This window comes from Pseudophryne corroboree, chromosome 4 (assembly GCF_028390025.1).
Source record: "Pseudophryne corroboree isolate aPseCor3 chromosome 4, aPseCor3.hap2, whole genome shotgun sequence".
In the NCBI taxonomy this organism is placed as follows: Eukaryota; Metazoa; Chordata; class Amphibia; order Anura; family Myobatrachidae; genus Pseudophryne; species Pseudophryne corroboree.
In genome coordinates this window covers 494,634,248-494,655,317 of record NC_086447.1, presented here as the reverse complement: position 1 = coordinate 494,655,317, position 21,070 = coordinate 494,634,248, and the positions used below count along the sequence as shown (strand labels likewise).

At 46.3% G+C, this 21,070-nt stretch overlaps 1 protein-coding gene across 2 annotated transcripts in view; it reads left to right on the top strand.

Annotated features, from left to right (window-relative positions):
- Positions 1-3,978: 3,978 nt before the first annotated feature.
- The window catches only part of REV3L (REV3 like, DNA directed polymerase zeta catalytic subunit), a 372,405-nt gene continuing 355,313 nt past the window's right edge, over positions 3,979-21,070 (top strand). For both annotated transcript variants that reach the window (XM_063917144.1, XM_063917145.1), the window contains exon 1: positions 3,979-4,733. In XM_063917144.1, the coding sequence (XP_063773214.1) occupies positions 4,595-4,733 (139 nt within the window). In that variant the 5' untranslated portion in view covers positions 3,979-4,594. The remainder of the gene's footprint in view (positions 4,734-21,070) is intronic.

Genomic DNA, 21,070 nt, shown 5'->3' with positions numbered 1-21,070 from the left:
CGCCTTCTCTTCGAAGAAGGATCATCATTTCGGCCATCACCTTGGTAAAGACCCTGGGTGCCGTGGACAATCCAAACGGCAGCGTCTGAAACTGATAATGACAGTTTTGTACCACGAACCTGAGGAACCCTTGGTGTGAAGGGCAAATTGGGACATGAAGGTAAGCATCCTTGATGTCCAAGGACACCATAAAATCCCCTTCTTCCAGATTCGCTATCACTGCTCTGAGTGATTCCATCTTGAACTTGAATTTTTGTATGTACAGGTTCAGAGATTTCAGATTTAAAATAGGTCTTACCGAGCCGTCCGGCTTCGGTACCACAAATAGCGTGGAGTAATACCCCTTTCCCTGTTGTAGAAGGGGTACCTTGACTATCACCTGCTGAGAATACAGCTTGTGAATGGCTTCCAATACCGTCGCCCTGTCGGAGGGAGACGTTGGCAAAGCAGACTTTAGGAACCGGCGAGGGGGAGACTTCTCGAATTCCAACCTGTAACCCTGAGATACTACCTGCAGGATCCAGGGGTCCACCTGCGAGTGAGCCCACTGTGCGCTGAAATTCTTGAGGCGACCCCCCACCGCCCCTGAGTCCGCTTGTAAGGTCCCAGCGTCATGCTGAGGCCTTTGCAGAAGCCGGGGAGGACTTCTGCTCCTGGGAAGGGGCTGCTTGGTGCAGTCTCTTACCCTTTCCTTTGCCTCGGGCCAAATATGAATGTCCTTTTGCTCGTTTGTTCTTATAGGAACGAAAGGACTGCGGCTGAAAAGACTGCGTCTTTTTCTGTTGGGAGGGGACTTGAGGTAAAAAGGTGGACTTCCCGGCTGTTGCCGTGGCTACCAAATCCGATAGACCGACCCCAAATAATTCCTCCCCTTTATACGGTAATACTTCCATATGCCGTTTGGAATCCGCATCGCCTGACCACTGTCGTGTCCATAGACTTCTTCTGGCAGATATGGACATCGCACTTACTCTTGATGCCAGAGTGCAGATATCTCTCTGTGCATCTCGCATATAAAGGAATGCATCCTTTAATTGCTCTATAGTCAATAAAATACTGTCCCTATCCAGGGTATCAATATTTTCAGTCAGGGACTCCGACCAAGCCACCCCAGCACTGCACATCCAGGCTGAGGCGATTGCTGGTCGCAGTATAACACCAGTATGTGTGTATATACTTTTTAGAGTATTTTCCAGCCTCCTATCAGCTGGATCCTTGAGGGCGGCCGTATCAGGAGACGGTAACGCCACTTGTTTGGATAAACGTGTGAGCGCCTTGTCCACCCTAGGGGGTGTTTCCCAGCGCGCCCTAACCTCTGGCGGGAAAGGGTATAATGCCAATAACTTCTTTGAAATTAGCAGTTTTTTATCAGGGGTAACCCACGCTTCATCACACACGTCATTCAATTCCTCTGATTCAGGAAAAACTACAGGTAGTTTTTTCAGACCCCACATAATACCCCTTTTTGTGGTACTTGCAGTATCAGAGATATGCAAAGCCTCCTTCATTGCCGTGATCATATAACGTGTGGCCCTACTGGAAAATACGTTCGTTTCTTCACCGTCGACACTAGATTCGGTGTCCGTGTCTGGGTCTGTGTCGACCGACTGAGGCAAAGGGCGTTTACAGCCCCTGACGGTGTTTGAGACGCCTGTACAGGTGCTAATTGGTTTGTCGGCCGTCTCATGTCGTCAACCGACTTTTGCAGCGTGCTGACATTATCACGTAATTCGATAAACAAAGCCATCCATTCCGGTGTCGACTCCCTAGGGGGTGACATCACCATTACCGGCAATTGCTCCGCCTCCACACCAACATCGTCCTCATACATGTCGACACACACATACCGACACACAGCAGACACACAGGGAATGCTCTGATAGAAGACAGGACCCCACTAGCCCTTTGGGGAGACAGAGGGAGAGTTTGCCAGCACACACCAAAGCGCTATAATTATATAGGAACAACCTTATATAAGTGTTGTTTCCTTATAGCTGCTTAAATATATATAATATCGCCAAAAAATGCCCCCCCTCTCTGTTTTTTACCCTGTTTCTGTAGTGCAGTGCAGGGGAGAGCCTGGGAGCCTTCCTAGCAGCGGAGCTGTGTAGGAAAATGGCGCTGTGTGCTGAGGAGATAGGCCCCGCCCCCTATTCCGGCGGGCTCTTCTCCCGGTTTTTCTGAGACCTGGCAGGGGTGAAATACATCCATATAGCCTCAGGGACTATATGTGATGTATTCTTTTTAGCCAGAAAGGTAATCTCATTGCTGCCCAGGGCGCCCCCCCCAGCGCCCTGCACCCTCCGTGACCGCTGGTGTGAAGTGTGCCTGAGCGCAATGGCGCACAGCTGCAGTGCTGTGCGCTACCTCATGAAGACTGAAAAGCCTTCAGCCGCCGGTTTCTGGACCTCTTCTTACTTCGGCATCTGCAAGGGGGTCGGCGGCGCGGCTCCGGTGACCCATCCAGGCTGTACCTGTGATCGTCCCTCTGGAGCTAGTGTCCAGTAGCCTAAGAAGCAAATCCATCCTGCACGCAGGTGAGTTCACTCCTTCTCCCCTAGGTCCCTCGTTGCAGTGAGCCTGTTGCCAGCAGGACTCACTGAAAATAAGAAACCTATCAAAACTTTTACTCTAAGCAGCTCTTTATGAGAGCCACCTAGATTGCACCCTGCTCGGACGGGCACAAAAACCTAACTGAGGCTTGGAGGAGGGTCATAGGGGGAGGAGCCAGTACACACCACCTAGTGGTCAAACTTTTACATTTTGTGCCCTGTCTCCTGCGGAGCCGCTATTCCCCATGGTCCTGACGGAGTCCCAGCATCCACTAGGACGTCAGAGAAATATAATTGTATAGGTCGCCATATGCGTACGCAGAAGCCAACATGTGGGTGCAGCTCCAGAACTCCCTCCCCCCCCCCCCCCCTCCGCCGCCCGGTAATGAACTACCTCCTCCACCCCTTGCTCTGGGACATAGACTGCTCACCTGGGCGGCGCCCATGTGTCGGCTTCTGCACACACCTATGTCGGTCGCAGCATCAGCCGGTTACGCACATTGTTTAGTGTATACCCTGCTTTAGGGTCAATTATGTGGCGATTGCTCCACATATTACATGATTGGCAGCCACAGGCACTGGTTTTGCCTATTACCTTGACCATAAATAATTTGAATTGGTCCCAGACCACCCACCCAGGGCACCCAGTTTGGGAAGCATTGCTTTAATCCATTCTTGCCTACCTGACCCTCTCCATGAGGGAAAAAATGCTCTGTTCCTGGACTTTCCTGGTATTGTATGATTGCCATCACCTGTGGTGAAACACCTTTCTTATCAATTAACTAGCTCACCACAGGTAATGGCAATCATACATTACCAGGAAAGTCCAGGAACAGAGCATTTTCTCCCTCATGGAGAGGGTCAGGTAGGCAAGTATGCTTTAATCTATTGCACTTTCTGTAAAAAAAAAAAAAAAAATACTTTGCCAGGTTACACTTTACCCTCCTTCAATGCCTGTCTATTTTTCTACAGTACATGTACAGTATATAAACAAATACATACGTTCAATATTAACACAGTTGTAAGGCTTCCATCAGACTATTTTAACAAGCAGGCCCTGCCACTTACATCACTCCCCCTCTGCTGCTGTAACACAAAGGCATTCTTTACATAAATAATAAACTCATTTCTTGTATGATGACGCCATCAGCGGATGTGTTAGCGGCGGCGCCTTATACTTTAATGATAAAAATAACCATCGTAAAGCCTCTTGCACAGGGAATACCCATTGTGTTGCCCACAGTTGCCTGACCGAGCGACGGACTTCATACGGACACCAGTGCTGCTTCCGGTCCGTGACCAGCGGCGCTGCACAGGTTACTAGTTACTACTACTACATTACAGCCGAGCAACATTAAAGGGCGTGGCGGCTTCATGGCTCCTCCCACTCAGAGTACTATGCCACGCCCACTGCCGCCCCCACCAGCCTGTCATTCTCCCTCCCCGTGACGTCACCATCATGGCAACAACAGCTGCGGCCGCCGCAGCCAGAGCCGTGATCGGGGGAATCGCGAGCCACGACCGGGGAGAGTGTGACATGGGGCGCGAGGACCGGCGCGGGGGCGCGCCCGCCGCATGAAGGTCCCCGGGGCAGGCCGCGTGTGACCGGTACCCTCGCACGTGACACGGAGCACTGGAAACACGTCCAGAAAGAGAGAGAGCGAGAGAGAGAAGGAGGGGGTGGATAGAGGGCCCATCTGCAGGAATACATACATATAGATATATATGCACACACCTATATAATACACCTATAGATATTCAGCACAGTTAGTGTACACAGATATAGAACATAAGCTCTTACATGTACCTGCACATATGTGTTATATTGCTCGCAGATGATTATATATGACTGTGTGCTGAGAATTATAATCAGTTGTCTTCTATTTAGAAGCTGTAAATATATAGCCGTCCCCCCATATATACTCCCCCCTACACTCATGTACATGACAGTGCTGCTGCTGCTGGGCACACACTGACTGTTAGGGGAGTGAGCACAGGAAGGAGGGTGGGCTGCCCCGGGGAAGGGGCTCAGCCTCAGGAAGATGTTTTCCCTGCGCTTGGTGACAGCGGATTATTATTTGGCCACCCCATTGCCAGGCCTTGATGTCACCAAGTCCCACTTCAGAGACTGTGATGTGCGAAGAGTGCCCGTGGTCAGAGTGTTCGGGGCCACCCCTGCAGGTGAGATACTCTGTTGCCTGCACAGGCCATGGCTCAGGGATTGGCGTCTGGTGGTCAGGGCATGGACTGGCAGAGAAAGTCGTGCAGGGGCATGTGCTGGGGTATAGGGGGGCTTCCTCTGCAATGTCTTGCTGGAAATAAATGCCCTTCAGGTTGAAGGGTTGAGCATTGGCTCTTCACCAGCTAGGGAATAGTAATCAGTGTAGGCACATGCATGAATGTCAAATCAGAGGCAATGTAAAAATAAGGGGGAGTATCTGATATCAGGTGAGGGTGGATATTGGCATTTTGGTAGGCCAGGGTGTCTCTATTGGTATGAATAGATTAAGGGCAGAGGCTATAGACATGTTGAGTGCGCATAACCTTGGGATCGTTCAAAATTAACCTAGGCAAGTAAAGGTGGAACTGTATGGCGATAAAATGTTATATACTGTATGTAGTATACAGATTCATCCTATCTACATGCATTGCATGTGGACACGTTGCTGTTAGCATGAGAATTGTATTAATGCAGGTAGCTGACCAGTTATCTAAAGGATCCTCAGACCAGTAAACATCCTTCTAGTGCAGTAGGAAGGCCATGTAGAGTGTAATAATATGAAGCAGTTTTGTACTCCCAGACACAATGGGTCTATGGCTGTTTACAATATGAGACATACAGTGGCTGTCATAATCTGCCAGACATGCACAGTACAGAGGCACGTGACTAGCCGACACACCACGAGAAGGTTACTCTGTGACTAAGTTATGTGCCTCATGCAGTGGCTGCCCTATTAAATCCCATTAGTGACTTTCTCTGCAAGATCTGAGAGCCAGGAGATTTATGTCATATTTATATTGCATGTTACTTGCTGTTGCTTTGTGAAATTGTTCTATTTTAGTAACATGTAAGCTGCAATTTGATTCCACTGTAAAATTTCTCTGTTAAAAAGCATCTTACTCCTCATCAAGCATAATGTCAGCGACATCCTGTTTGTCAGTGATTATGACCTGTCTAGCAGAGATGGAGTCCTCTGCTCTTTATAACAGCACCAAGAGGAAAAAACATTTTGTATATTTACAGTACATCAGGCCTTGTCAAAAGCAGTGTAGAACTGGTTGGGGGGAACCTCATATGACCTGCTGTGGAATTAGGAGTATAGACGTGTTACCCAGAGGACAAACAGGGATGCACCTCCCACTCAGTCATCGCACTAATGATCATGGTGTATGCCTGTGATCACCTCCTTCTCATTTATTTCTGAACTGTCTACATTGGCGTCATTGTTTTATTTTGCACTTCTGTACCACCGAAAAACAAACCTATAGCCACCACTAAGATGCAAAACCTTGGCTGATTCATTATGATAGTGTAATTAGAGACAAAAGAACGCGTTATTTCCATCCTATGAAGGGGAATACTTCTATACCTTTTTGCTGTTAGAAACAAAGTTGCATTGACTATTTACTTATTACATGATATTATTATTATTGTATTATGTAACCTATGTACAAATGACTTGTTATTTTCAAATACATACATTGAGAATAGCTGTATGAGTTCATTCTAGAACAAAATAATTACTGTTATATTGTCTTCTGTGCAGCCTATCCGCATTCGCCCATGTTATTAATCACACAGGACAGATTTAATTTTTTAGTAAAAGCCATAACAAATCCAGATCAACCTTAATGTGGGTACACACTTAGCGATAAATGAAAAACATTGCTCATTTTGACCCTTCCTGAGCGACGTCGTTTACTTTACTGCTAAGTGTGTATGCTCCTGACGACGAGTGATGCGTGGGTCGTCCAAAAACTGCATGCACGGCCCAGCTGCGGCGTGTTGTAACTGTGGGATATTGTTTGTATATCGCTCAGTGTGTACGCAGTGCCGCCGACCGCCCTGGCAGGGAAGGGAACACAGTAGGCGACGTCGCTCGTAGAGCTTGTCGCCTAGTGTGTACCCACCCTTAGAAACCATGAAGTCCACCTTGTACTGAAGTTTAAAACACATTTTCCCCTGTATACTAGACTAATGGGAGACCCTCACCACTGGTATACATTGCCCACTTGAGAGCTTATCCACAAAACCCAACGCATAAGGGCAGATGTATTAAGCCCGGAGAAGTGATAAGTGCAAGGTGATAACGCACCAGCCAATCAGCTCCAATATATGAATTGACAGGAGCTGACTGGCTGGTGCGTTATCACCTTCCACTTTTCACTGCTTTATCACTTGTCCAGACTTAATACATCTAAAGCTTACGATTTGGCCTGTAACGTCGCATGATCCCAAATTAGACCCTGTTGGTAATGGTTTTAACTATCGGTTATAATGTAAATTTGTTTACAAAGGTGTAACTATAATTGTTTTGCACAGAACATGCGTGTCTATATTTCATTTATTTTTAAGTATTGTGCACATGTTCTGAAAGTAGCACATGTAGTATTACTTGTTAGGTTTGTGGTTTTTAGTTAAAAAAAAAAAAAAATACATACAATTATCAGCATTCATTTTTTTGTCTTAATATTCCCAATCTAACATATACAGTAGAAGCAAAATTTCTTGTACGTAGAAGCGCTTTTGTGTATTTTGTATAAGAAGTGATCCTTTCCAAGTTCCCTACATGATGAACACATATCGGAGTTGACCTGTGCTGCAGCCTGTTTTTTCCGTCCGTGCCCAGGAGATCCATTTGGGAGTATAAGCTCTCATACCACTTTCTGTGTGTTTGTGGGCGGTATTACACATTTGTGCATAATTGGTTGTCACTAAGCTGCTACACATCTCCAAAACCATCCAGTTGTAATGTCATGTGCAGCAGATCACTTGCCTGAGGTGTATGAAAAGCATGAATGCCAGGAGGGTGGTGGCATCCGATTGGTTGTGTTCAGTTCCTTATAAGTCAGGTTGTGCCCACTGTCTATTTACAACAAAGTAAAATAGGCGCACAGACCTTTTAATACAGAAAAGGACACAGTGAAAATCAGGTGATGTATTGGAGAAGGGGGGGTGGGGGGTTGTTATCGTGATGTTGGTAATTAGGCTTATTACCTTTTACAATCGTATTAGTACCATTCTGTACCATGGCCCTCATTCCGAGTTGTTCGCTCGTTATGTTCCTTCGCATCGGTGCGATTTTCCGCTAACTGCGCATGCGCAATGTTCGCACTGCGGCTGCGTCAAGTAAATTTGCTAAGAAGTTTGGTATTTTACTCACGGCATTACGAGGTTTTTTCTTCGTTCTGGTGATCGGAGTGTGATTGACAGGAAGTGGGTGTTTCTGGGCGGAAACTGGCCGTTTTATGGGTGTGTGAAAAAACGCTGCAGTTTCTGGGAAAAACGCGGGAGTGGCTGGAGAAACGGGGGAGTGCCTGGGCGAACGCTGGGTGTATTTGTGACGTCAAACCAGGAACGAAACTGACTGAACTGATCGCAGTGGCAGAGTAAGTCTCGAGCTACTCAGAAACTGCTAAGAAATGTCTATTCGCAATTTTGCGAATCTTTCGTTCGCAATTCTGCTAAGCTAAGATTCACTCCCAGAGGGCGGCGGCTTAGCGTGTGCACTGCTGCGAAAAGCGGCTAGCGAGCGAACAACTCGGAATGAGGGCCAATGTGCTTATGTTCTTTGCCCTTATGGTAGAACAGGTGTGAACTGCTGTTTCTCTTCAGAGAGGCAGGTTCAAATGTAGATGGCATGAATAATAGTGATCTTTTATTTAAGGAATAACTAATTACCCAGAATATTTATGTATTACCTCTTATGTTTTTAGAATGTGTTAAACGTGCTGTCATTTTAAATAGGTTCTGAATATTTATTTGGATGCAGCAAATGACTGAATATGTAGGTGTTAATACACTGTACAGTTATTGGCAACAAGAGTTCCTTCTTTATTGTTGTTACCTGATAAATGAATATGCTGTATTGGTCAATGTTGAATGTGTGTATATATATATATATATATAGCTTCTTGCGTTGCTTTTAAATGTACATCAAAAAGAAATGTCTAAATCACAGCTTTTAATATTGCCATGGAAATCTCCCCGGAAAGATCTTGAGAGAGAAAATATTCATTATATAGCTAGTTTTTAGTAATCTGTGATCATAAAGTAAATTCTAGCTTCTTTGGTGGGTCCAGGGGGAAACGCCTAATATAAATCAGGCTTTGTTACCTGCAGAAATTCTGGTTTTAGAATTAATGTTGGAAGCTGTAGATATTAAATCAATGCTTTGTTGGTCAGGGTTATTTGGGTACGCTAGTTCACATGCTTGCACCTGCAGTATGGAAGAACACTAAAACCTATTCTTGCCATATGTGCGTACTCCTGCTGATGTTTCATGGGGTGTACCATTTGTCATGCACTGTATCCCAACTGGAGATCACAGTGACTTATGTACAAACATCTAACACCTTGCAATAGTCAAGGTCATTCTCCTGCCTCCTTGTGCTCATGAGATGGATTATCTAAAAGCATTAGCAATGATCCTGGGAGTGTTTTGATTTAGAAGCTCAGAGCATGTAAGCTACTATGGCTGCTGTATTGCTAAGGACACTGGCGGCACCACTGCCCCTCAAAAGAAGCACCATCCTCTCTTTGCCCTGACTGGCAGTTATCTACCCTCGTTTCTCCTCACTTTTCAGTGTCCTCCACTATACCTATTTCCTTCATGATGACATAACTAGGGCTATCAACTGCATCTGTCCTGCAGGATAACTGGAGCACCAGAACTAGTGGGTAATACATGTATGTTATAGTGTCTTACAGCTACCGCTGCGCTCAGCACAGTTACCGTTCCCAATTGTAGTCCACGTGGATCGTTAAGTATGAAAAAGGTTAAAAAAAAAACAAAATGAAAAAAAAAAACTCGTCGACCTAATGCATGTCGACCTAATGTCCGCCATCCGTTTGACAGATTGGGGTTCAGTACTCTTTGTGATGGTGTGTAATTAATGCAGTTACACTTTCCTAATATTTACTATGATAGGCATTAGATAAAGTACATGGTGATTTCACAAACTGTTATTGTAGTGTAAGTCATAATGAAAAATGTGGTAATTTTGTTGTCCTTATTTTAATGCTTGTGTGTTGCAATTCTTTTATGCTTTGAGATTTGAAGTCTCTTCACCTTTTAATAAATAGTACATTATTATATATTGGGCCTAATTCAGACCTGATCGCTGCTGTTGTTCGTTTTCGCACAGTGGATGATCAGGTCTGAACTGCGGATGCGCTGGCGCCACAGTGAACCGGCGCATGCCAGAGAGCCGATGGCCATCTCAGCCCAGCGATCACCTCTGCCTGATTGACGCATTTGGCTGCCGTTTTGGGGGCACGGTCCAGGCAACACAGGCATGCCTGTACCGTGCGGGGGGCGGGGCGCGGCGGCTGCGTGATGTCACATGCAGCTGCTGCAACCCAGGAAGCGACGAGTAGCTCCCTGCCAGCGCGCAGTAGCTGCTCTGGTAGCTGCGCTGGTTGGGAGCTGCTCCTCAGGTACAAAAGCGATGCTTTTGTAACTGTGCGGGGGGGGGGGAGCAGAGCCAGACATGCGGGGCGAACTAGCCCTGTGCTGGGCGTCCCCCCGCATGTCTGTGAAACTGATCGTAGATGTGCTAAATTAAGCACATCTACGATCAGGTCTGAATTAGGCCCATTGTCTCTTAAATTGAGTGGCTCAATTACATTCAAGAATCTGTGAGCATACTGAGTAAGACTGTGGGTACACACTTGTAGATATATCTGCAGGGGTGGTCTTCAAGTTGCCGAATGTCGGGATCCTGGCGCACAGTATACCGGCGCCGGAATCCGGACACCCGGCATACCGACAGATATTCTCCCTATTGGGGGTCATTTGCGCTCGCCACGCTGTCGGTATGCCAGCGGTTGGGCTCCCGGCGCCGGTATGCTGGTCGCCGGGAGCCCGGCCGCCGGCATACCATACTACACCCATCTGCAGATCAATTGATCTGCAGATATATCTACAGACGGATCGGTCAGTGTGTTGTGCATATTGGCAGTTGGCTGTGCTGCAGGGTCGACGCGATATGTCTGTGAACGACGGCGTTCACAGACATATCGCTCGTACACACTGGCCGACGGACCTGCGATATATTGGCCGTTCAGTTGAACGGCCGATATATTGGCTAGTGTGTACGCACCATTAGGGTGGTATCCTATTAGCTGTGGTGAGTTACCGCAGCTAATGGATTCCCTCAGGGCTATCCAATTAGCCCCGTAAGCCGGCACTTATCGGGGATTTCTGGAACCCGATAACCAGCCTCAGCTGCATACTTGGACCATTTATATTGGAGCAAGTTATCTTCACTTCTAAATTTTCAGTGTGTGACATTATTTTGTATAATTTTTGCCGAGTATGTTGTTGTTATTTATGATATGTAATCCCTGACACTCCTCCCGATTATCTGTACTAGAGCTTTTATGTTCAACAGTGTGTGGGAGATTGCCTCACTAAAATTCCATTGGCGTCTTTAAACAATCATATTGGTGTTCATACTAGGCCATTTCATGCGCACATCTATTCACAGTGAGGGGAGAGCTTGGGAGCAGATGGGCACTGTCCGAAGAGTTAAGCAGATTTGGCAACGCCACCTCTCTCCGGCCAGTCACACCCCTTTTCAGCGAGTGCATGGATACCATGGGGCTGATTCAGACCTGATTGGTGCTGTGCGTTTTTGCACCGGCGCATGCCAAACAGATGACGGCTGTCGTAGTGCAGCGATCGCCTCTGCCTGCGGTTGCTGGGCGGGAGGGGGCGGGCAGGTGGCGTTTAGCTGCCGTTTAGGGGGCAGGCCGCAGTGACTGTGTGGCAGGGTCTGTGTGGCAGGAGCTGCGCTGGCTGGGAGCTACTCCTGAAGTACAAAAGCATTGCTGCTGTGCGATGCTTTTGTACGTGTGTGGGGTGGGGGAGGGGGGACTGACATGCAGGGTGGGCTAGCCCTATGCTGGGCGCTCCCCCCGCATGTCAGTGTGACTGATCCTAGACACATCTACGATCAGGTCTGAATTACCCCCCATGTCCGCACCTCAGCGTCCTATATGCATGTTAGCTGGAGCACTACATATGGTTTTCTCAGTGGAAGTTGGAGGTTTTACAAATTTATGAGTAATTAGTGGTCACTAAGCCATTGAAATCTCCAAAAGATTTTGTGCGTGTAAGATCACTGAAGAAACAAAAGGGGGCAAACAACAAATTTATTTTCCAAGCAGGTTCTGCAGCAGCGGTTCAGTGAGCTTTACCTAGCACACATCTGGTGTAGGTTGTCATGGTACAAGACGGCAAGGGTAGCTGAAATTGTGTCTGTTGGGAGGGCTGGAGCTGTTCTATTGCTCAAGATGACCCTACACCATTAAAGAAACGCATAATTGCTTTGTAAAAAAAACCCACCCAAAACAACAGTCTGTCTGCAATGAGTTGCCACCCCACCCATGCAGCAGTCTCATTGGTACCCTGTGCTGTGGGCAGTGCTATATTGAGAGTAGCCCACCTTTGTCTACTTTGCCTGTACTAGGACAACCAGCTGTGTTGGCAATGTGTGTGACCACACCATACCACGAAACCACCAACCAGGAGAATCAATGCCTTGAAACCCTCCTCACCTTCCGAAGAGAAATCTGGAGCTGACTGATACCTGCTGGTAAGACGTTCCCACCAGGCACCATCGTGGTATGATCCTTACATTTCTTCCTGGACTGGATGTAAATTTGCCCTTTACCTCTTTGAAGGGTAATTTGTTCTTATTTTATATGAATTGTGTAAGAAACCATATACCCAGATTTTATGACATTGACTGTAGCCCATATTAAAGTAAGGGGATCTTTTGGCTTTTTAGGCTGCTTGAATATACACCCCAGTGTGCCACGAGTGTCCACCTACTATTTTCTACTGCATAGATCTACATATAGTAAAGGTCTGAATAAATAGGGCAGTGCCGCAGAGCCTCTTTTTAAAATGTGTTGGTGATCACCCTGTCTTAGGATGACCTCTGTGTCTGTTTCTCATCTGGTTCTTTTACTCATAGGCCCCCACCCTGTCTTACATATCCCAAGGACCCTCCAAAACCCTAAATCCAGGCCGTGTCCCACTGTGATTGGTAAAGCTATTACATGTCTCTCTTGCGCGCTCGCTTTCTCTACCAAATAAATGTGATGTGACCATATTTGTATAATGGGGCCTGAAAAGAAAACGGTGAAGAATTATGTACCATATGCACATATATGATAAGACCCAGAAATGGGGTCTTACTTTGTATTCTAGGCTTCAGAGCGGGAGGGCCCCCCATTCACCAGAGAGCCCTCTGTTGTATATATGGCTCTACGTTGAGCACTTTTTTTTTTTTCATGTTAGTCTCCCAATAAGGCCATGTATGGTTTCCTTTTGACCTGATTAGGGGCATTTTTAGTGAATTTCATTGACTTGGTGAACCCATACCTACAGCTTGGTATTCCATACCCACAAACAGATCGCCTGTACTTTGGAGAAGTAATATGGGCCCATTATTTTTTGCTCTAGGCCCAGTGTGCTCAAATGGTATGCCGTCATTATGTCCACAAGACCACTCGTAGACCATGTTCTCATCGGCACCATAATCCCGGCACCACAATGTTGACTGTTAAAATGCTAAGTAAAGCACTTTAATGCTGTTGGGAGTATAACTGCTTTCACACCATGTTTACATTTAGACTGCCGACAGCATTAAAAAAATGCATTTGAATTTTAACAGGGCTGATATTATGTTGCCGACGAGGATGTTGTCTGCAATGTTTTTACCGACCTAAAACGTACCCAACTCGGCTCAAATATCACATTGGTAAAGTGAAATGGAAGTTTTTTTTTATACAAGAATCTTCTCATCCATCAGCTTACTTATGGTGTGTGACAAATAGCTGCATTGCACAGGACCAAATTGTTCTAAAACAAGGAAGCTGAAAGTAGAGTCTTTGTTTTAGATTTCTGAACCATGTAATGCGATAGAGTATTTTAAACATTAGTCAATCATTAACGTCTACTAAGGAACATGCATGATTAGCTATGTACCTGCTAAATATGTGTGGAGGAAACAAGTTTGAGTGAGCAGATATTGAAATGGTCATAAGCTGATGTGACCTCCTCCTTTCCAGGTTTAAGGGAGCTTGTATTTTTAGGAATATGTAAAGAGGTAGGATTTTGTGCTGATTGATGTGTAAAGTCATGCGTGCCTTATCCTTGAAGAGGCTCTAAGAACATGACATTGTTCTGATGATCAGTTTGTTTGGATAACTATTAAACTCCACTTCCCTTACTTGTTGTCTTTTCGCCATATGGCACAAGATGCCCCGGAACAGCTGAGTGGTCCAAAAGGAGCTTTTAAAAAAATTAGCATTGTGGTTGAATTGTAGACACACACAAAAAACCAATCTCAGTGTATTAGACGCAAGGCTGCGACATTACTGTACATAAATTGGTTGTACACATGTACTAAAGTCACAGATGAAGCACACTGGAAGTTGGCATGAGAAAAGCTGGAGCTACTTGCATTGGAGCTATTTTTACACAGATTCAGACTCTATAGAACACAGATGTACAAATGTTGCATAGCCATTGATCAGTGTACTGTATGTTAGCAATGCATTTTGTCACTTCTGGTGTTCATTATGCAAATAAGATGCACATTTTGAGCATAAAAAATAAGTGCAACCAAATCGCTCACGGGCTTGTGTGCCAAGAGGGGCTATTTGCCGCGAATAAAGCTAAAGTAGAAGAAAACACATCTCTATATATAGGGAGGTATTTGATATGCCGGCTGTCGGGTTCCCGGCGCCCACCATACTGGTGTTGGGATCCCAAGCACCGGCATAACGTACTAGACCCCTATGTATATTTGTTGTTCCTCTGTAGTTGCAGATTTAACAGAGACTTTATGATGGTACTAGCTGGCATATCTTGTTTACCTTGGTTTACACAATGCAACTTTTAATTTAAAAACATGCAACTAATTTTCAGGTTTTTATTGAATGCGGTTTACTTTCAAACGTCTTGCTGCAAGACAGGGATTTGTTACAGCTGCTGGTGGTCAGTAACCCCTAAATGTGCATGCCCTTTCCATGGTTCCCCTTGTTTCTATTTGGGTGAGGCGGGGTTGTGCAGAATTTGTTACAATTGTGTTAGAATGTTCCCCAATTATATAAATTTTGGTGATTCATTGATTTTTGTAAAACTTTATTGCGACAACCATAGTCTATATTGTGTTCTGGTGGATCCTGGTAATTGTATCGGCACCAAACCAATCCTGAAACTTTCACTTTCAGCTGAAAAGACAATTCTACTCTCCTAGCACTGTATTTATTTTTTAAACTTAACTTTACTAGGCAACAACCTCCGGCCTCGCTATAGTCTTACTTCCTTTTTGCCAGAAAAGTACCATGGGCAGTGTTTGCAACTTGCATGTTATGCAGAGCCAGATTAAGGGGTGTTGGGGGGAAGGGGGGCACACAAGTAAATTCCCCCTAACCTTTTGTTACAGCTGCAATGCAGAATTGCACCACAAGCTGTAGATATTGAAAAGGAGAGGGAGTGTGGAGTCCAAGGAGGTGCACTGCGGTGTGGGAGAGCTATGGGGAGGAGCAGCTGCTGACATTGTATGGTAAGGTGGGGGAGGGGAGACAACACTATTGTGTGACTGTATGTGTGTCTATATGTACACCCAATCAGCCATAACATTAAAACCACCTGCCTGATATTATGTAGGTCCAAGTTGTTACGCCAAAACACCTCTGACCTGTTGCGACAGTGACTCCGCAAGACCTCTAAAGGCGTCATATGGTATCTGTTACCAAGATGTTAGCAGATCCTTTGAATCCGGTAAGCTGAGAGGTGGGGACTCCATAACTCGGACTTGTTTTTCTAGCATATCCCACAGATGTTCGTGCAGATGGAGATCTGGGGAATTTGGAGGCCGAGTCAATACCTCAAAGTCTTGTTCTTAAGACTAATACTGAACAATTTTTGCAGTATGAAAGGGTGCATCATCCTGCTGCAAGAGGCCACTGCCATTAAGGGGTGTACTTGGTCTGCAACAATTTTTCGGTAGGTAGTACACATCAAATGCCTCGTGAGTGCCAGGACCCAAGGCTTCCTAGCAGAACATTAGCCAGCGCATCACACTGCCTCTGCTGGTTTGCTGTCTTCCAATAGCGCATTGTGGTGCGCCATCTCATCCCCAAGTAAACGGCACACACGCCCCTGGCTGTACGCATGATGTAAAAGAAAATCTGATTCTTTAGACAAGTTACCTTCTTCTATTACTCCATGATCCAGTTCTAACACTCACATGCTTTTGGCAGTGAACACAGGTCAGCATGGGCACTCTGACCGGTCTATGTTAATAAACTGTGTGCTCTGACACCTTTCTATCATAGGGCCTAATTCAGACCTGATCACAACAGCAACATTTTTCTCTAATGGGCAAAACCACCATGTGCAGTGCAGGTGGGGCAGATATAACCTGTGCACAGAGAGTTAGATTTGGGTGGGGTGGGTTGAAAATGGAAATCTAAATTGCAGTGTAAAAATAAAGCAGCCAGTATTTACTCTGCACAGAAACAAAATAACCCGCCCAAATCTAACTCTCTGCACATGTTATATCTGCCCCACCTGCAGTGCACATGGTTTTGCCCATTAGAGAAAGTTTGCTGCTGCGATCAGGTCTGAATTAGGCCCATAGCCAGCTTTTAACTTTTTCAACTATTTGTGCAACTATAACTTTTCTGTGGGATTGGACCAGATTTGCTATCCGTCGCTTCTCATGCGCATTAATGAGCCTTGGGAGAAGATGACCCTGTTGCTGGTTCACCCAGTGGACCTGCCATCTTGTAAATGCTCTAACCTTTTGTCTAGCCATAACAATTCGGCCCTTGTCAGACCTACTCAGATCCTTGCACTTGACCATTTTCCTGCTGCTAACATATCAACTTCAAGAACTGATTGTTCACTTGTTGCCTAATATATCCCCCATCTTGACAGGTGCCATTGTAACAAGATAATCAATGTTATTGATGTCACCGGTCAGTGGTTTGAATGTGGGGTGGTGAGAGGCAGAGTTGTGCACGCCCCTAGCATGATACAAAATGGGTGTGATGTGTACGCTGAAGACACACACACACACGAGAACCCGACCCCTGCAACCCAAATGTTGCTCCTAAGGCCCTCAGACTTATGTGCCCCAGCTCTGATGTGATGTGTCCAGACAAAGGTGCTTGCTAGCAAAACATATGGCTGCGTATCTGCTTCATTGGAACTAGAGGTCATCCTAAAATCATCAAGTGTTATGGTTTGCTAAATGTGTGTCACTGCTGGGTATGCAGATATCTATGTACAATCACGAAAACCAGCCCTTCATGTCTCAAGGTCAAAGAAAAGACATCTAAATTTCAAACTTGCTCCTTGGGCTGGCACACTTTGGATGCATCTACAGATGTGTCCTCACTAGATTATTCTCAGATTGCACCAATACGCCCCATTTGGTGCACCACAGATTATGCAACGAAGCAGCACCGTGACTCCTGCCACACAGTTTTGTACGGAATGTTTGTCTTATTGGCACCACGATTGTAACAAAAGTACAATGCATGAGTACCCTGAACATTGCCACTGACTCTGCATGCAGAAGCTATGTTCAACTCCGATAGTGACCTGGGAAAAAGGCAAAAAACTGGTGACCAATCCGGTTGAGCTGCGGCATTCATTCTGCGACTTTATCCCAAATAAATTATGACAAAAATATAAATTCTAAGCTACTGTTACACTAAATGCGACTTTGGATGCAACTGCAATTCGAGACAGGAGCCATGATCCTGACGCAGTGGCACATAGGACACAAAGTACCGATGTTCGCTACTTTGTGCATGCTCTGGACAAGTACTTTGCATGTCCAGTACGTGTCCCGGGTCATTTGACACAATTAGGCTGCAGACGTCAAGTGATGGGGATGTCCGCCGTTTCACAATACGGTCTCTGTTTTATGACTGAGATTTCCCAGCCTCAAGGACAGAGCTGCGGCTGCTGATCTGCGTGACCTCAGGGTTCGCTAAGCCAGCTAGCAAGCGATCTGATGCTGCATCCTCAGAGGCAGCACTGGATAACATGCATGCAAGAGACATCTACGTATACCAGACATCTTCTGCATTACCATATCTGAGCATTGCTGATGCTTCCAAGCAAGCAGCAGTGGTGCTCAATCCAGCAACATCTGATTCAACCCTTAAATTAAGATAGAGGTACAAAAGTCTGAGTATCGCTATCGATGTAGGGCTTAAGTCATGCCTTGCGTCTCATGCAATATGACACAAAAAGGATCAGTGAACAAGGACATATCTGTAGGTATTTGGTATTTCAGATGTGAATTTCACTGGTGAGAGGAGTGAGGGGGGATCTTCTGAAGAATACCTTGATTGTTTTGCCATTTCTTTAATGCTTTGATTATTTTGAATATTAAACAGAAGTCCCTCAAAGGACACAGGATAAACTTCTATGAATCTTTCCATCAGGGGCATTTGTGAGCCCCATAGCAACATGTATAAGGGCCTCGTGTACTGCCCAATGGCAATAAAACATCTATAGAAACATAGAAAGACCAGAAAGACAGGCCCGTCATCAGAGTGGGCCCAGTAGTAGCTGCACCTATGGTAGTTATGCACTTGTTACCAGTGACGTGCAGTGAGGTGAGTAGAGATGTGCGGGTTCTGTTTTACTTGGGCTTTACGGTTACTCGGATTTACTCGGGTATTTCGGGTTTTGCTTATTGGCTATCCAAAAGGCGTAACATGCGTGAGCCAATAAGATGCCATTTTGAGACCCGAGTAAAACCGAACCCGCACAACTCCAGAGGTCAGGCAGAGCCTTTCCGGTCATACTAACTTATAAATCAGAGTTTCTCTATCGTCCTAAGTGGATGCTGGGGTTCCTGAAAGGACCATGGGGAATAGCGGCTCCGCAGGAGACAGGGCACAAAAAAGTAAAGCTTTACTAGGTCAGGTGGTGTGCACTGGCTCCTCCCCCTATGACCCTCCTCCAGACTCCAGTTAGATTTTGTGCCCGAACGAGAAGGGTGCAATCTAGGTGGCTCTCCTAAAGAGCTGCTTAGAGAAAGTTTAGTTTAGGTTTTTTTCTTTACAGTGAGTCCTGCTGGCAACAGGATCACTGCAACGTGGGACTTAGGGGGAAAGTAGTAAACTCACCTGCATGCAGAGTGGATTTGCTGCTTGGCTACTGGACACCATTAGCTCCAGAGGGATCGAACACAGGCCCAGCCGTGGAGTCCGGTCCCGGAGCCGCGCCGCCGACCCCCTTGCAGATGCTGAAGCGTGAAGAGGTCCGGAAACCGGCGGCTGAAGACTCCTCAGTCTTCATAAGGTAGCGCACAGCACTGCAGCTGTGCGCCATTTTCCTCTCAGCACACTTCACTGGGCAGTCACTGAGGGTGCAGAGCGCTGGGGGGGGGCGCTCTGAGAGGCAAATATAAACCTTATACAAGGCTAAAAATACCTCACATATAGCCCATAGGGGCTATATGGAGATATTTAACCCCTGCCTGACTGGAAAAATAGCGGGAGAAGAACCCGCCGTAAAAGGGGCGGGGCCTATCTCCTCAGCACACGGCGCCATTTTCTGTCACAGCTCCGCTGGTCAGAACGGCTCCCAGGTCTCTCCCCTGCACTGCACTACAGAAACAGGGTAAAACAGAGAGGGGGGGCACATTAATGGCTATATATATATATATATTAAAGCAGCTATAAGGGAGCACTTAATATAAGGATATCCCTTGTATATATAGCGCTTTGTGGTGTGTGCTGGCAGACTCTCCCTCTGTCTCCCCAAAAGGGCTAGTGGGTCCTGTCTTCATTAGAGCATTCCCTGTGAGTTTGCGGTGTGTGTCGGTACGTGGTGTCGACATGTATGAGGACGATATTGGTGTGGAGGCGGAGCAATTGCCAAATATGCAGATGTCACCCCCCAGGGGGTCGACACCAGAATGGATGCTTTTATTTGTGGAATTACGTGATGGTTTATCTTCCCTTAAACAGTCAGTTGAGGACATGAGGCGGCCGGACAATCAATTAATGCCTGTCCAGGCGCCTCAAACACCGTCAGGGGCTGTAAAACGCCCTTTGCCTCAGTCGGTCGACACAGACCCAGACACGGGCACTGATTCCAGTGACGACGGTAGAAATTCAAACGTATTTTCCAGTAGGGCCACACGTTATATGATTTTGGCAATGAAGGAGACGTTACATTTAGCTGATACTACAGATACCGTAAAACAGGGTATTATGTATGGTGTGAAAAAACTACAAACAGTTTTTCCTGAATCAGAAGAATTAAATGACGTGTGTGATGAAGCGTGGGTTGCTCCTGATAAAAAGTTGATAATTTCAAAAAAGTTATTGGCATTATACCCTTTCCCGCCAGAGGTTAGGGCGCGCTGGGAAACACCCCCTAAGGTGGACAAGGCGCTCACACGCTTATCCAAACAAGTGGCGTTACCCTCTCCTGAGACGGCCGCACTTAAGGATCCATCAGATAGAAAGATGGAAGTTATTCAAAAGAATATATACACACATGCAGGTGTTATACTACGACCAGCTATAGCAACTGCCTGGATGTGCAGTGCTGGAGTAGTTTGGTCAGAATCCCTGATTGAAAATATTGATACCCTAGATAGGGACAATGTTTTACTGTCGTTAGAACAAATAAAGGATGCATTTATCTATATGCGTGATGCACAGAGGGATATTTGCACACTGGCATCTCGGGTGAGTGCTATGTCCATTTCAGCCAGAAGAGCCTTATGGACACGACAGTGGACAGGCGATGCGGATTCAAAACGTCACATGGAGGTTTTGCCGTATAAAGGGGAGGAGTTATTTGGAGTTGGTCTATCAGACTTGGTGGCCACGGCTACTGCCGGGAAATCCACTTTTTTACCTCAAGTCACTCCCCAACAGAGAAAGGCACCGACCTTTCAACCGCAGCCTTTTCGCTCCTACAAAAATAAGAGAGCAAAGGGCTTGTCGTACCTGCCACGAGGCAGAGGAAGAGGGAAGAGACACCAACAGGCAGCTCCTTCCCAGGAACAGAAGCCCTCCCCGGCTCCTGCAAAAACCTCAGCATGACGCTGGGGCCTCTCAAGCGGACTCGGGGACAGTGGGGGGCCGTCTCAAAAATTACAGCGCGCAGTGGGCTCACTCGCAGGTAGACCCCTGGATCCTGCAGATAATATCTCAGGGGTACAGGTTGGAATTAGAGACGGATCCTCCTCATCGTTTCCTGAAGTCTGCCTTACCAACCGTCTCTTCC